This window comes from Asterias amurensis, chromosome 1 (assembly GCF_032118995.1).
Source record: "Asterias amurensis chromosome 1, ASM3211899v1".
Taxonomy (NCBI): domain Eukaryota; kingdom Metazoa; phylum Echinodermata; class Asteroidea; order Forcipulatida; family Asteriidae; genus Asterias; species Asterias amurensis.
The window spans coordinates 31,469,147-31,486,819 of NC_092648.1; the positions used below are offsets into that span (position 1 = coordinate 31,469,147).

General features: G+C 38.3%; 2 protein-coding genes across 2 annotated transcripts in view; both read right to left on the reverse strand.

Annotated features, from left to right (window-relative positions):
- Nucleotides 1-4,991, reverse strand: part of LOC139936731 (ral GTPase-activating protein subunit alpha-1-like) — a 110,981-nt gene extending 105,990 nt beyond the window's left edge. Inside the window, exons 1-2 of the mRNA XM_071931633.1 lie at nt 4,742-4,991; nt 2,958-3,231 (exon numbers count right to left, since the gene is read on the reverse strand). Of these exons, the coding sequence (XP_071787734.1) occupies nt 2,958-3,219 (262 nt within the window). The 5' untranslated portion in view covers nt 3,220-3,231; nt 4,742-4,991. The remainder of the gene's footprint in view (nt 1-2,957; nt 3,232-4,741) is intronic.
- Nucleotides 4,992-6,431: 1,440 nt separating this feature from the next.
- On the reverse strand, nt 6,432-17,292 carry LOC139936739 (coiled-coil domain-containing protein 170-like). The gene is made up of 10 exons (XM_071931645.1): nt 16,887-17,292; nt 14,233-14,303; nt 13,705-13,756; nt 12,992-13,090; nt 12,113-12,502; nt 11,488-11,673; nt 10,823-11,146; nt 9,954-10,154; nt 9,049-9,465; nt 6,432-8,760 (listed from the first exon to the last, which is right to left on the reverse strand). The coding sequence occupies exons 1-10, from the start codon at nt 17,085-17,087 to the stop codon at nt 8,242-8,244; spliced, it is 2,460 nt and encodes an 819-aa protein (XP_071787746.1). The 5' UTR covers nt 17,088-17,292; the 3' UTR covers nt 6,432-8,241.
- Between the last annotated feature and the right edge of the window lie 381 nt (nt 17,293-17,673).

Below are 17,673 nucleotides of genomic sequence, written 5' to 3' on the forward strand. Positions count from 1 at the left end.
TTCTATGCCTGATACTTCATGGATGCAACAGAGGCAACTAACTACCTATACCATGTCATAGTTATTGCCTTAGTGCCCTTTAAAATGTTCCCTCGCAGGTCTGTTACTTCTCTCATAAAGATGCCCATTACCAGAAGGGAAAAAATTTCACATACCCTTAACTCGAATGAAGCATCAGGCCTAAATTACTGCTCTAAAAGTATGACCCATGAATAATCTAAACTTAGAAGTGGGCATCTTTCACCATGTTCACCAGCATGACTTTATTTCGCCAAAGAGGTTAAAGGTTAGTACCTTCATGTTTCAATTTCTTCAGAGACAGAACTCGGAAACAGCTCTGTATGTAACGAACAATTTCAAAAGCGCTTTAGAGAAATTAAGAGAGAGTAAAAAACTGTTTTTCAACAAACTATTTTTGTGCTTTAAACTCAAAAAAACAAATTAAATGTTTATTTAAGATTGTCTAAAAAAAAATCAGCATTAAAATGCCCTGTGTCTGGATTGGAGCCAGGCACTTTTTCCGTGTGAGAAAAAATGTATTCCATTTTAAAATCAGAGTTACACTTTACACTTTGTAACTCATTACCAGACAGGTCTGTATTTATTGCTTTCAGGTGTACATTTGTATCCTAAATCTTCTACAATTCAAGAAAATGTTAAACTTGATCGATACCCAAAGAATAGTTTGTTTTTTATATTTTATTTTTTATTGAGATTTGCCTAACATGATTTGGGATACCAACCAAATCAGTTGTCACCAGCGACATGCTGCCACCTATGACCTACGTGTACCCCTAGTGCAGAAACAGTGTTACCCCTTTCACAGTCCGTAAGGATGTAGGCATCATGGGTATCATCCACTAGGAGCCTGGCTGGTAGAGCAGAATGCAACATCTTTTCAACCCTTTAATCAAAAGGCCAGTACTGTTAGTGTTAGCTTTTAGTTCTTCGTACTGCAGCTTTTGGAACTCCCTACCATATTTCTATACTTGCTTTCAACATCTGATAATCTACTCAAGAAATTGTGAACAGAGTACAAAATCTCCTCTTTCTCTACCTTTTCTTTATTTTCCTATAATATTTTCCTATGATAACTCTCACCGAAATTTACCTTTCTTTGGCCTTGTGTTTGTGGGTGAATTTGTTTTTAAATGAAAGACATTGGTTTGCTATGCTTGTGTGTCAACGCGCGGATACAAGGGTGGGTTTTCCCGTTTTTTTCTCCCGACTCCGATGACCAATTGAGCCCAAGTTTTTACAGGTTTGTTATTTTATATTATAAGTTGTGATACACGAAGTATGGGCCTTGGACAATACTGTTTACCGAAAGTGTCCAATGGCTTTAAAGCCATAAAGCCATTGGACACTTTCGGTACAGAAGAAAAAAAAAAAAAGTTCACAGATTTACAAATAACAGGGTTTACAGAAGGTAATGGTGAAAGACTTCTCTTGAAATATTATTTCATGAAATGCTTTACTTTTTAAGAAAACATTCAAAACAATATCAATTCTCGATATCGAGAATACGGATTTATTTTAAACACATGTCATGACACGGCGCAACGTGCAGAAACAAAAGTGGGTTTTCCCGTTAGTTTCTCTCGACTCCGATGACAGATTGAGCTTAAATTTTCACAGGTTTGTTATTTTATATACAAGTTATGATACACGAAGTGTGGGCCTTGTACATCACTGTTTACCGAAAGTGTCCAATGGCTCTAAATGGGTTTTTTAAGAAACTTTTTGCCACTCCCTGTTTTGAGGTTTTGAATCTTGGTTTGGTAGGGCATTTGAACACTGGTACAAAAACAAACTAGCATTCAGTCAACTGACCCTACTGCTGGGTGTAGGTCAAGCAATTGGGAGAAGCAGATAGTATGAAAAGGCCTTTTTATCTTGCGGCATACATGTAGCACGGGCATTAAAAATGTCTTACTACTAGAACTATGAGGTCTGTTCGGCTATCGTCTCCAATTAAATAGTCTCACAACACAAACGAATCAGGTTTTTTTTAGTACCAGTATGTACACTCTTCGTGGTTCCCAGACGCGTGGACATGTGTTTTGTACTTGGTACTTGGTAGGTTTTCTCCTGAAACTTCCGCCGGGGAACTTAACAAGGAGGTCACAACGCACGGATCATCACGCTGTGACCTGCGACGCTTCGTGTCATCAGCATTTTTAGTGGTAAAACGGAGTAGATGGGGACTAAAATACGGTAAGAATTTATAATTTTTAAACAATTTTTGAGATACCGACCGAATGGATTTTCTGGACCATCTTCAAGGTCAATGAGAGTTCAAAGAACGCAAAGAGCCCAATTTTGGTGAGATTTGATAAAAAAAAAAAAAAGAGGTTTGACCACAAATTAAAATGTCAAACCCCCCCAAAAAACATATCGTTTGTGTTGTGAGACATGACCGTCTATTATGAGGTTAGTGGAGACGATAGCGGAACAGACCTCACAGTTCTAGGAATGAATGTCTTACCTCCATCCATGTTAAGTCATCTGTGAATCAATGATACTGATATTATCAACACTACACTTACACTTACAGGGGTGCCCTACACCGTCAAACAGTGGAGTGGTTCGCATTGGGATTAATTGAATTCCCAATTCAATTTCAATGTTACAATATATTCACTACAATTTGCAAACACTGCTGAACACAGAACAGGGGAATGCAATTAAAAGAAAGGATGAAAATTTAACTTGTATTTTTGGGGGGGAATTTTGTATTGTAATTAAAATAAAATTTCACTACAACGTTGACATTTCATTATTGATGAATAGCCATATGGATGATTTATCGTTGTTCATCTGATAAAACAATACACACGTGTATTTGTGCACACAAAATGTACCACTCCCCCAAAATGTTAGGTTTATCACGAAACTGGTTAAGCTATTCTCTATGGGGTTTCTGACGGTAGATTCCTTTAAAAACAACCACTTACCGAGTACGACTCGGAGATGTTTTAGCCGTGTGACGGCATCTTTCTTCGGGTCTAGAAGCTTCTGGGAGGATTTCTTAACATCTCCGTGAGCTTTTTTGCTGAACATGACCGATCCCCTTAGCAGACAGCACGTTCGGAGTCGTACGGTCCCGATACTCTTCGTAAACAATCCATTACCATTCTTATCCAGTCGACTTCCATCGGAAAATGGCGATAACGCGCATGCGTACCTGCGTCGACCCGTGGACGCGTACTTTAGCATTCGACTATAGTTCTGGAAATTAAAAATTAATGAGAATATGCTAAGTTTGAAATTATGTCTTTAAGAAAGTTTGTTTTCAATAAAACGGCTGGGCAAGTATATCAACAAAACAGATAAGCGTGTAGGTGATACTCGTAATTTGTCTTTCACAGAAATTGACCGAGCCACCTGTCTATTTTCAATAGCCAATGACGATCACGGGGCGCGGGGGCCAGCACTCAGGCAGGGCAGGGCTTGCGGAAAGTTTACCGGCCCCTGGATACTCCCGCCCTCCTCGTGATTCTCCTTGACATTCACGGAGGTCACCCCATAGTGTTGTTTTAAATACCATATAAAGATTACTTTCCCACCTTAACCCATTCATCCCCATTGATGCAGAACTTTTAAAAAACAAAATACTTACGGAACGGTATATGCCCTAAGGTAACAAATCAAATTTGAATAAATTCCTACCATTATATGAAAATGGTGAAACTCAGTTGAGCTGCAATTCAGAAATGGTCACGCGAAAAATAACTCCAGAAAAAGGGTGCAGACTTTAAGTATCAACTTTATTCAAAACCACAATAATACATTTTGACTACTATTTTTTCGTCACAGGCCGACAAGTATATGTGCATGCTCCCAACCAAATTAAAATATCGCTATTATTTTTTGTTGGCTTTGATAGGAATGATAATTCAATAATGGGCAGAAATAAAGCATGACCCAAACTTCAAGAAGTGCGGGGCACCAACTGCAGGCATCATTAGGACCGTTTTGTACTATAATGAAGCATTGTTTTCAGTTATTCTTTTACACACAATTGTGATATATTACAAAAACACTACTGAAACAACACAACTCAGTCTTGCCCTATGACTTTTCTGCAAGTTTCGCACGAGACATCTGCATTCACATTATTTTTATATGCGGTTAGTTTTCCGTCAAAAAAATTCTAAAAGAACTAACCCCACCGTTAAAAATAAAACCCAGAACGAGAAACACATGAGTCAGGGTCCTATTACACACACGGCAATTTGTTATCCCTAATGCAAATAATATTGACAAAATTGTTCGTTTGTGTAATATTTATTCATTATATACGGTATAAATCAACTATTGTGAAGATGCCATTGAACTGTTGTCCATGCGGAAGGTGACATCGTCAAAATGCATGTCACTCCTCAGAAGTGGCAAAGAATCTTCTGTCAGAGAATTTAGCAGCACTCAGTGTGAAAACTGTAACCCCCCCCCCCCCCACCCCTAACACACCTCCCATAATTATTGTGAACAGTGTCATTGGACGGGTGCCCCTGCGTTCTACACAAAAAGTGTCATCATTATTATCATCAAATGCATGTCACTTCGGAAGTGGCAAAAATCTTCTGTCAGAAAGTTTATTAGCAGCACTCATCACACACGCGCAACCCCGGCATGGCCTTGGCCTATACTACAGCACAACCCTGAATCCCTTTTGGCCCCTTGGGAATAAAGATACTTTTTCAAACAAAATACGGTGTATAAAGATTCTGATACTCACATGCCGGTCGACTTCCAAGGCGTTACTATTTCCTTAGTGCTCAATTCAACCCCAACACCAAGCAGATAGCAAACTTTTGTTTCATTTGGAGTATAAGTTCCGGCACGGCGATAATACTGTTTTACTCGAGCGACGAACCAACAAAAACGCTACAATATTCCATGTATAGAATCGCCGCAGACTTATTTTCTGACAGTTTACTTAGTTTTTGTTTACAGTAAAACGTGGCAGTAAAAATGTCTGAACGGAAGCGAACACAGTCTGTCATACCACAAAGTTTAGTAAAGCGATTCGTTCACGATGATTCATTCTTCCATGGCTTTGCTCGTTTCCCCTGAACCCCTCAAAACTTCCCCCGAACCCCGGCCAATCTCGGCAAGATGTATGGGGCCTACACGTGTTAGATTTACGGTGAGTCAGTGAAGTTAAACATCACACAACAGCGGCTGAACCATTAGCATGGCTCACAGTGACACTTCTTACACGGACTTTTATAGGGTAGTTACAAAAAAGTGATTCATTCAATCATTGAGGTCACCTGGGAACTATAGCTGAAAGTCCAGGAAAAATTATCTGCTTTCATTTTGCTGGTAATCATTCACAACGAAAGTGTCATTGTTTTAAAACCTCTACCGCAAAACCTAGCTTGGTTGAAGTCCGTTTGGCAGTGATGTGACAGACAACACACAATTAAACCAAACTTACCGGGTTTTTCCCCCCTTTTAAATTCGATATAGTCCCTCTCAGTTATGATACAATAAGGACATAGTATGGCAAGATTGTGGCGTCTTTAACGCGACTAAATGAAGCCGTTGTCTAGCTCCTCTATGGAGTTACCATTCCTATGTTATTTCATCCCGTCGCACAGGAAAAGTGGCATTGCACTCATTTGCCACACCCACATCATAACCAAAATATCGCACCCACATCAGAGAAATTACAATTATCACCAAAACAACTTCAACAGCTTGTTTCGCTTCAGGCTAGTTGCTTAAAATGAACATCGACAAGTTGACAAGTTTTATTCGGAGGCCCCAAAAATGGAGAGCGCACATGCACCCGCTCCCCCCCCCCCCCCCCTGTAAAAAAAAAAAACGAATCTTGCGTGTTTGAACATTTTACAGGGTGCTAACTGAGAGCCAGTGTACCGTCGTGTCAGGAAAATCTGTCACCTTGTCGAGATTCTGTCCCCTGGGAATTTAACAAGTTGCACTGAAGGCCTAGGAGGAGGATTCAAGAGAGGGCGCAAGCAGAAGAAGGTTGTGCATGTTCGCCGTTTGGGGAGGTGGGGGGAGGGGGGAGGGGGGGGGGGGGGGTGGGGAGAGGGGGAGCACGGACGGGTGAGCACCCCATAATCTCCTGTATAATACACTTTATGTAATCATGATGCTGGAACATGTTCTGCCGAACATGTACATTGTAACAGGGGCCGGTGTACCCACCGCATCTGCATCTCCGGATCAATTCAATCATATCCTATGGAGCATAAGCCGGAAGCTATAAGCCGGAGCCAATGTCTGGCTTTTGAAAAGGCCATAAAATGTATTGCCAAATCCATCCAAACACTGTGTGTGTAGTGGAATACTGCCCTCAACTCATTCTGATTGATTTCTGTTCAAATTGCTCAAACTGCATACACCGGATATCCAGATGACAAAATCAACACATGATGCAAATTCCATGACTGTTTTCAAATGTTTTATTCATCTTTCTACATACTGTTTGTAGCACAATTTAACTACTGACACAAACCACTGTTTCATACAATTATTTGAAATCTTGCATGATATTAAGAATTAAAGAGATGATTTTAATGAAAGTACAAAATATAATCTTATTTTTCTAACATAAAATGTAAGAAAACATCTTTCTGGTTATAAAATGGGATAATGTTGTGCATTTCAAGACGACTGAAGTTATACATTCATCGTCTTTCATGCAAACCAAACCTACGCTGGAGTGAAAATTAAAAGTATTGAGGTTTGAACTTTACAAAAAAGTCTTTGAAAGCCAGGAAAGATGCCTTAATAGACATTAAACAGTTCACTTCAAGATTAAGAATCCTTTTTCTCGATACCCAACCAACTTTTTTTTAAGCCATCAATCATTTCAGTTTTCAATGAAACTCATTCTGGAAATCCATTGTAATTTTTTTAAAATGAATTTAATGACTTAATGGGCTTTAAAAAAAATCACGTAATAAAAAGGGCTTATAAGTTTTTTGTGATTGTCTATGTTTAGTTGGACAGTGTATAAATTTTTCAAACAAATGTTCGCCTTTGGTATAAAAAACACATCTTTCCCGCCTTCGTGCATCACCGCTGATCCACCGCCTAGTACTTAAGCAGCATGCAGCATCAGAGTCCAGCATTCTCGAAACGTCGAGTTAACCCAACGGTTCTTTTCAGAACCACCCCAACTCATTTAGAGATTGTTATTACATGGTGTTACCGCAAACTCTTCTATATATATACATCTTGAATACTCTGTATTAGAATAAGAAATATTTACAGGGACTCAGCAAAACTTTCTCCTAATTAAGTAATTCCTCTTTTAGCATCTGAATTGACTAAACAACATAGTATTGTCTAACACATCAAAACATGCTAAACAACTACTGATAACACTTTAATAAGTATATATTTGTACATGTTTTTGGCTTGATATTACACTACTAAGGAAATCAAGTAATTAAAAGAATTATACAGTTGCACATTCACATAATATACAGAATTTATATATACACAAACCTACTTGTATATACACAATACACAAACCTAGTTGAAATGAAAAATAAAGTAAATTGTATCTATATAGGGAAAAACTTCAGAGTTTGTATTACAGCCAATCTTCAAGAAAACATTTCTCAATTAACAACTTATTCTACATGTACTATTTTTCTGTTGACACATGAAATTGTTACCGCCTACATCAAATCAGGACTTGAAATACTACAGGAGTACATAATCTTAACCCACCATAGCATAAACAATTGTCAAAAACAGTTAATTGCTTGACATTTTGACCCTAGCATAAATTTTCTTGAAAGCTTAAGTGCTAGAGTCGAAAAATCAGGACATTAACTATTTTTTTGCATTACTACCGTTTTTTGTTGATAAGCAGTTTGCAACAGCTAACCTTAGCAACAGCTAATCTACTTTCTCATAAACAATTGTAAAAACATTTTCTAAAATATTTCTCTTTTTTTAAGAAACAGGTGCACAAACTGAAGAATTTTAACCTGATATCAAAATACAATTGGGACAAACTTTTAAACTGATTTTTTACCCTGTTATAATAGCGTCTTCCACTTGAAGGTCATTGCAACAAAGTCAAACTAATTTGTCTTCGTGTACCCAACTTTTAATACTTCACAAAAGGAACTACTTTTTTGAGACATTTTAAAAAATAAATTCAGCAACAGATTATGATTTGTTCTGTAACTTTTAATGAAGCTCTTTTTTATTTATTTCAGTTCATCTAAGAGAGATAGCCAAGGTCTAGTACACCTCAGGTTGATGCTTCCTGCGCCGTGTTGGAGATACTGATCTTGATCGAGCCCGCCGAGTTGTGCCGACCAAGGCCGAGGCTTCCTCATAACCTTGCCTGAATCCTCTCTCCATGTTTTGCAGGCTCTCATCGAGGCCATAAGCCGTGATGGCATGTGAGTGGTGAGCCTGGATCAGCTTCTCCAACCTAGAGATGATCTCGTAGTCTGGGACAGCCAAGGTGGTGATATCCATGCCCAGCATGCGGGCTATGACCTGCCTGAAGTCCACCAGCTGCCTCTCCCGTCGCTGCACCTCGATCAGCAGAGCCTTGGTGGCCTGGAGGTCCTCACTAAGGGCCTTGACTGAATGCTCCGCCCGTTGGTGAAGCTCATTGGCCTCGTGCTCTGTAAATTCTAGCTCCTGTTTCATGCCGGCGATCTTTCGAGCTTGTTTGTCCTTTGTCTTCTCCATCTTATCTAGGGACTTCTCAAGTTCGTCAATGCTGTTGAATTGGTGCATTGAGGTCAACTACAAGGAAGAAACAAAATTTAAATTAACCATCAACGAAATTACTGACTAAAAAGGCACTATAAGTTTAGCAGTCAAATACCACAAGATGAGGTAGAGTTGTGGTTGCGGAACAATTATTGAATTATTCAGAGTCAAAGTGAAAGGCGTGTGTTTGAAAGAGGCTACACTTTTGCATATTGGCATATGATGAAATTGCATGGATGCAGATGATGGCTCCAAAAATCCAGGCAATGTTATCTAAAAAATGTACAGTACTGAGCTCATCAGTCTTCTTTCTTAACCAACCTTGAGGTTGCTGACGTCCAACATCTGAGCCTTCATGTCAATGATCAGCCTCTTGGCAGTGCTCAGTTCCCCCTTCAGCCTGTCGTTCTCCTTCAGTATCTTACGCCGGCTCCACTCTGTGTCGTCTCGCTCCTTCTGGAGGGATGACCGCCCCGCTAGGCTCTCCTCCAGCTGGGTGATCTTCTTCCTTAGTAGATCGAGGTGAAGATCTTTGCTCTCCAGTTGCTGCTTCATTGTCTTCAGCTTGCGCTGGAGGCTGTAGACGTGGGTGGTCTTGTCCGCCAGGCCATCTCCTTCGTTGCGCACCAGCTGCTCAGCGCGGGCGATGATTGCATCTCCATTCAGATCAAATCCAAGGTCGAGGGCAATGGTCTCTAGTTTCATCACAGCCGCTACCTTTTCAAGGAACGCCATGTACTGGATATAAAAAAACAGTCAACAAACACTTGATTAATGAAAAACACAACATGTCATTTGCATTTCGAGGGAGTACAACACCATCTCTGACACTTTGAGGATGTCTCCTTGTTCCAGAAAATGTTCAAAATCACCAGTGCACTTGAAAGCTTCAGTTAATTGCAAGCAATGAGAAAGTTTAGGAGGCTAGGTTGGATCAGTCTCACCAGGTTGGGAGAAGATGACAGAAGTGGTATGAGATTGGTGATGTTTTGTGGAGCATGGCCATTGACGGCTTTATAAGGAGCCAAGTTTGAAACGAGTGTAATACTGCACTGGCAACCAGTGTAGAATTTGAAGAGCTAACATAATAGTTTCTAGGTGCGGTGATGATTTTTAAAAATCATAGGCTCTTCTAAACAAAATAGAAATGGGCAATCATTCTCACAGCGAACTTGACCCCCCAAATAGACCTCCATAAAGGTCTACCATCTTGCTCTCAATCTCACCTTTTGCCTCTCTGCTCTTAAGTTGTCCAAGAGGACTCCGTCAGTAGCCAGGCTCGTCTCAACCTGTTTGAGGCGGGCCCTTTGATCTACAAAGTCATCCTGAGCTTCTTTGGCACGTTTGATGGCAGCCTGGTGCAGGTTGGCTTGGCTGTCCAGCTGTTCAGTCAAGCTCTTGATCTTTGTCTCCATTAGACTAACATGCTATTTAATAGAAAAGAACAGATTGATATTGTTTTAGGTGTGCAATCAGATAGTTACATAAAGCCGCACTGCAAACCCTTATATTTCTCAGACTTGCTTGGACTTCAATAATTATTGAAAATAAATTTTAATGAAGCAACAAAAGGTTTATCGAGATACCTTGGCACAAACAGGGAACAAGACTTTCAGACAAAGCAACAGATAAGATTATTTTGTCTTATCTTGATTCATTGTGAAAGTTCATCTTTTCTTATATTCCCCCCACAAATTTCTTGCCTTTTCTTGAATTTCGTCTAGCTTTTAAATAATTCATTACCAGCAATAAGGGTATATGATTTTGAGGCATTGCATGGTGAGGTATCAATGTTTAGTTGGTTTGCGGTAACTTAATGAGAAAATATCTACCCAGCTGTGCAAATAGTTTTTGTTAGAACTTGTTTTGCCATTCCTCAACCACAAACTTGATTTTGAAATTCGGATGGACTTCTAGCTCTGCAAAGAACTGTCCTGGATTTTAGATAGTACACAGGGGTAGGAAAATCCATTGGGACTACTACTGAGTGGATCAGGGGAACTTCTCATGATTTACTCCAGTGCACTCCGTGAGTAAATTGGTCTCAACTTTTTGACTATCTTGCTCCACTGAATCAAAATAATATGATTCTTACCGTAGAATTTTCACTGGCATCAATCTGCAGCTGCTTGATTCTCTCCTTGATTGAGTCTTCCCTCGTATCACATGAACTCAGACTATTGCCTCTCGACAGCAGCAAAGCCAACGACTCCCTGAAGGATTTCAACTCTGACTTGGCCACGTCGGCCTCGTACTTCAGCTCCTTGGCCTCCTTCCCCAGACTGGTCATCTTATTCTCGTGGTCGTTCAGCTCGTGCTGGGTGCTGTCCCAGGCGCGTCGGCTGGCGTTCATGCGTTCCTTGAGGAGAGAATTCTCTCGCTCCAGCTCGTTGCGGATCTGAAGGGCAGCATCTCGTTCCTGCAGATTGAGTCGGGATAACGTTTATTTTGGTACATAGAGTTGACCCAATGCCAATGTTGGGGATAACTTGATAAAGATATTCAGTATCACCTTTGGTATGCAAAGTGTTAAGTGCACGGCCCTAACACTCTTTTTAAATAAAAAACTTTTAAAAAAAGACATCAGGCAAATTGGGTCAATTGCTATTCTTGTTTTCGTCCAACCCAAATTGATGTAACAAAATTGAAGTAGGATGGATTTGCTCTATCTTGGATAATAATCATCATCATTATTGATGATCCCTCTAGAACATTCAGAAAACAAACACAATATTCATCTCGTCTTTTTCCTGTACTCACCAATCTGAATTTTTCCACCATTTTGTTTGTGTCCATATTATTCCTCTGGTCTCTGTTCATCTCGGCCACCAGGCGTTGGATTGTCTCACGGCTTGCCTTGGATTCCAATTCACTGCTATGGATATTCTCTTCCAGGGTCGCCAGCTTGCCTCTCAAGGTCAGGTTCTCTTGGCTGAGCCCAGACACCTATGAGGGAAATCAAGTAAGATTTTAGTTAAATATGTTTGAAGGAGTACCTTTATCATCTTCACAATTTTTTTATACTTTACTGCTAAAAAAATTATCAGCAGAAGAAATTATGGTGGTTGAAGTTTAGATATACATATGGTGAGAGTATAATTTGGTTTTAAACTTGACACCAATGCATATTAGGCACTGTATACTCAGTATATGCCCCGTTCTGTGAAATAAACGTCTGATGGCAAATCACTCGAGTGGGCTTGTAACCCACGACCTTTGCATTGCTAGAGCACATGTCTTATCGCTAGAATACACATTGGTGTAAGGGTAAAAACCAAATAACATTGTCTATCCCTGATGCAAAAAAAATAATGGTTAGGGAATTAGCGTTCTCACTAGACCTTTTCAAAAATACAAAAAAAATGAAAACAAACTTAGCACCAACCTTCCTGGCAATCTCCTCTGGTGCCTGATCCTCGGTGTTAATGATTCCCTGCAGGTTCAAGAACACATCGTTGTACTTCCTCTCCCACGTCTGTGTCCGCCTCTCTGCGTCTTCTCTCTCCTGAAGAAGCTTCCTGACCCTGGCTTCCAGCTCCAGCACCTTGCCCTGCTGGTGCTTTGCGTCGCTCTGGAGAGTCTCGATGGTGTACTGCCCTCTTGCTTGAACCTCCTCTACGCTTCCCGTCTCCAGCTGCATGTCACCGATGCGGGCTCTCAGGGATAAGATGAGAGAAGACTGGCGAGAACTCTCTCCGTTGAGTCGCTCTATTTCTCCATTCAGCTCTTTCAACTGAATGTCCCGGGAGAGAAGCTTGGTCTTAGTGTCGTCAAGCTGAAGGGAAAAAATTTAACAATTCCAACTATTACTTGAAAAGCCAAGTCCACATTTACACATTGCTCTGATATATTAAATAAGATAAGTACATGTATGATTTTAACACATATTCTTTTAAACTATTCAACTAGTTAAGACAACACTCACAAGAAACATAAGTATAAAATAATACTTTTAAATTTTAGGAGGGTGTCAATACCTGAAAAATCCTTATACGAGCTGTGGTCTGTAGTGGGATTCGAACTAGGATTGACAGAGGTAAAATGACAGGGAAAGAAAAAACCACGCAGCCGACCTGATTGATCCCCTATATAGGCTCAATAAAAGCAGAGATACCCAAATAAATGTGTATTTGATTGTGGACTTTCTCGAACCATTACAAGCATTTGACTCTAATTAAGTTTAAGTTAAAAGAAAAGTTAATGGCCTGCTGTTTGGACTTAAGCAGAGTCTTTCTCAAAGGCTAAATAAGTTTAAGTGACTTACGTCTTCAACCAGTTGTTCATTCCTCAGCTGCAACTTAGCCAGTGTTGTAGATTCATATGAGGATCTTAAGATGGATTCTCTTGGATGCATCATGTCATACTGCAAACCAATCAATAAAGTTTAACACATTAAACTTTAAACTTAACCATTGCCAATACCAAACACGTCAAAATCCAACAGCATATTTTGTTTGATTCTGTTTGACTGAGAACTGCATTAATAAGGCAAAGTAATAAAAAACAAAACATAGATTGATCCTCCCAGCTTCCATCCTCCTTGGAGGCCAAATCCGTTTCAAAAATATTTTTATTTTATTTTTGCTTTCCTCCAAACTGAATTTCCCAAGCATTTTTGCTTCATCTTGGGACCATTTATTTTTGACAACTTTTTAATTTACCAATAACATAAAGGCAGCAAATTTTCGGTATGGCTCTTTCCTCCTTGAAAAAATAATTCAACCTTTAAATCTTTTTGAAAAGAATCGAACAATTGGATGATCAACTGGATTGGGTTAGAGTTAGGGAAGGATCCTAGTAAGACAATCAAGGGGAGTTAGGAATACACTGTTATGTTAAAATTAATTCTAACCATTCTATTGTAATATCTCATTTGAGTAAATTAAATAACAAATTGTTTAACAACGAATTAAAAGTCTTGCCTAAGTTTACTTGGTATACACAGTACTGGAAATGAATTTTGAGTAGAATATTTACCTGTTCATCGAACGAAACATGTTTCCTGTGTTTTGGGGTACTCAGATCAGCTCTGAAAAAAAAAATAAAAAAAATTAGGATACATTAGTTATAACAAATTATATCTCAACAGTGACTGAAACAATGCAAAATTGACAAAGCGGAGGCTATCATGCCTTGATATCTCATTTCTAAACTGAAACAAATGTGTATCATAAAATATGCATTTTAGTATTTCTGCTTTGTTTCTATCCCCAATCAAGACTACAGATACTTTAACAATCAATCATTCACAATATTATGAATTGAATTGTGCAGCACTTTGTGACTTTTTTGTGACATGGAAAATGTTTTCATAAATAAATTGTAATAATATTAAGATTTATATAGACAACCTAGCCTTACGAATAAAACACAATTTTAAGGGCCAGTCAATGTAAAATATATTTCCCTTTAAAAAAAATTAATTCAAATTTAACATATTTTTTAGAAAACACACGCACATACAATTTTAAAACATAAAATTACATGATTTTAGTTTTAACATACCTTGATAAATCCTGGATTAACTTGTCCTTCTTCTCCAGTTCACTTTTAAACAGCTTCACCTGGTCATTCAACTGCAATAAAATTAACACATACAAAAATAATCCATCATAAAATAATTATTGCGCACTACATAAAGTATACTGCAAGCGTAACGTACAATGCATATGGCCAAAAACAAAAATACATAACAAACCCTGACCTAAATGATCAATATGACCTCCACTGATGCATGCCCCAAGGTCTTAGATGGGGGAGATGATAATAATTGTTGCTAAGGAACCGCACAGGGACAATCAGAGTAACTGACATACTCAGCTTTTAATTTTCCAGCGACGGCTGTGTGCAGATGATATGCGTGGCTTTGCTCTTTGGGACACGAAGTGCAACGCATTTTTAGGCTATTAAAGCATTGCTACATAATAAAGCTGTTTAAATATTGAGTGAAGTTATGAATTGAATTGGCTTATCTACATTCTATGATCAGATTACAGTGTTGGTTTTATGGTGGATGCAACAATTATCATTTAATTCCCAACTACAGTGGACAGTCCTTTAAAACTAAATATTTAGGGCATTAAATTTGGCAGAGTGTGAGGAGTGACATGTGAATACATTCCTTCCATTCAGCAATCAGCATAGAGCATAGTCTTGTCCCAAGAAGATATTACTCGATATTGAATAGTGTACTGAGCTCAGTTGTAAATCGTTAGAGCCAGATAGCGCGTCTCCTTTGACTGGGGCACTTGACTGGCAGGCTTGAAATCTAAACTAGTCTGCGCCAGACTAGTTTAGATTTCAAGCCTGCCAGTCAAGCTCTCTCGTCAAAGGAGACGCGCTATAGCGATTTACAACTGAGCGCAGTACACTATCCAATATCGAGCAATATCGTCTTGGGACAAGACTACATAGAGCAAGGTCAAAACATTCAGTTATCTCCTCCCTCAATGTCAGCAACCGCTTGTAATTTTTATTATTATTATTATTATTCATGGTTTATTAAAAACATTCAAATGAGTTGCCATAGGCAAAATTAGATATTGAATTAACAAAATTTACAGGTAAAACAATAAAATTACAGACATATCAAAATTTAGGTTTGCATTGTACTTTGGTACTTTGGTACGTGGCATTTTGGTTCATGGCATTTTTTTTAGTGAAAGTAAATTTTGACAAAAATTTGCAGCTTTAAAACCTTTCAGGTACTAAATTTTGGTCCAAATACACAGAGTCAGAAAAACATATTCTTAGCAAGAAAGCATTGAGTTATCAGTTATCATGCATTATAACAACCTAAATTAATTGTCTAACCGACTCTAAACAACAGTTGAAGAGAAGCACAGCAAATAAAAGTAAGAAAAATATATGTGTCCCTTGGCTGGCATTGTTCTTCTGAATACTTTAAAATCTAAATTTGTAGTTGCTGAATTGTGTATGTGTGTGAAAGGCTTTGTGGCCTTGCTTAAGGGACTATATAAATGCTAAATATTTATATTAACTATCATTACAATTAGAAGGTAGAATTTCTTCTGAAAAGGAGCTTTACAGGGGAGTTAATGCTATTTACCAATAACTACTACTTTATTTCCGTATGAAACATGGAGTAATGAACCTTTTAGGAGTAAAGTTTGGCAATTTGTTTTAGTCAATGGTTGTTCATGTTTTGTCTCAGGTTTGTTCCAAATTGCCTGACCAGGTTTGTGTGTCCTTGTTCATTTATAATACTGTTGTATGACCTGTCGCGCAGATGCCTCTGTACTATTTTTCCCCTCTGGTTTATTTTTATCAGTGATTTGTTTATGTTTAGATGTCTGTTCTTGCATTGGTTACGCTTCTTTAATAGTTTTGGGAATCAAATGCGAGTCGTTAGTTGAACTATAATTTACCAGCAGTAAAATTATTCAGCAATGCCACTTTTCTTCAAAGGTAAAAATGGTTAACACTGTAAAATAAGTTTTTGTTAAAAAAACATTTGAAGTTAATGCTACAACATTAATTACATACAAATATTTTATAGCAAACATGACACTTTTGTGCATATGTTATTTTGAATTTTTGGTTCAAGTCTAATTTGGAGACACATCTTTTGTTTGTAATTTTCATTGTAAGCATTTTGTAGTTCTTTCTTTAATTTCCGCAATTAGGGTATTCAATAGTTCTGGTTTTCACTCTTTAATTTTCCAAAAGCGCTTTGAGACTTCATTGTTATTTTGCGCTATATAAAAACCGTTTATTATTATTATTATAATTAAACAATACATCAGAACTACAGTGCTAGCAAATGCCTTGCTTAATGAGAACAATGTAGCATGATGAAATAATGTTTTTAAATAATTTGTTTTTATTTTTTAATTGTTATTTAGGTTTATTTTTAATTAATTTAATTCACTTAGGGTAGAGTTTGATTAATTTTGATATGACACAAATTTTAAGTTTAATGAAAACAATTTTGGAGGAAAATAAACCTTGCAAACCATTTTTATTTTTAATTCTGGCACACCAGTGATCATTGAAATATATTTCGCAATTACATTTAAAATCATCTATAAATATAAAAGCATTATTAAATTTTATAATATAGTCCAAGAATTTATTATATGTAATTTTTGTTAATATATTTCCAATATTTTCATTTAAAATCAAAATGAGCAACTTACATCTTGAAGAATCTTCTTGCCTGGTGGTGGAGATGGAGCGAAACCACTAGCAGAGTGTGATGCTCCAGCAGGTGGTGCAGACCTGTTGTGTCTCAGGCGTTCTATCTCCTCGTCGAGCAGGAGCAATCCCCGGTCCAGAGGCCGTCCTGCCGACGAAATCCTCGGCAGGCCAGTCGGGGATTTACGGCCGTAAAGAGACATTTCCCCGGTATTTCCTGGGCAAATTTTCCTGCTCTCTGAAGTGCTTTAGAAGTCAATCAATTCAACGTTAAAAGAGTGTTGTAGTTAAATAGCGTGGAGAGGGCAACGTGTGAATTGTAAATAGTTATTCCTTCACCACCATTCATTGATGATTCTTTGCCCGTGGTATGCTGATGGTTGTGATGGGCAACTACATCAACATCAACAATCTCAGCCCCAATCAGCCCGTATCCAACGTTTAGCATAAAACGGCACCTGTAATACGCTGGTACCCGCGGCGTGTGATAATCGAATGCGGGGTCGTTGTATACCATCGTTGTTTAACTCCGTGACGTCACGCATAATTGATTGGCAAGGCAAAACGTATGCAATCTGCGGATGGCGCAAGGATGGATAGCGTTTCGTGATGAACAAATTGAAGATAATTTAGCTGCGAGTGAGGTGTGCATTTGTAATGAACAAATTATCATATTTTGTGTACGTTTCATTCGTGAAACAGCCACAAGGCAAATATGTTCAAAAACCACTCCCAATTAAAAGGAAGAATTTAACAATTTATAATAAACAATAATTAATAAAAAGATAA

What these genes read in the sequence shown, in the direction of transcription:
- LOC139936739 (XM_071931645.1), bottom strand. Translation starts at nt 17,087, where the DNA reads ATGTCTCTTTACGGCCGTAAATCCCCGACTGGCCTGCCGAGGATTTCG. An exon ending in CAGAGGAGATTGCCAGGAAG is followed by an intron (nt 11,674 to 12,112) that starts GTTGGTGCTAAG and finishes TTTCCCTCATAG; the next exon opens with GTGTCTGGGCTCAGCCAAGA. An exon ending in ATGCCAGTGAAAATTCTACG is followed by an intron (nt 10,155 to 10,822) that starts GTAAGAATCATA and finishes TCTATTAAATAG; the next exon opens with CATGTTAGTCTAATGGAGAC.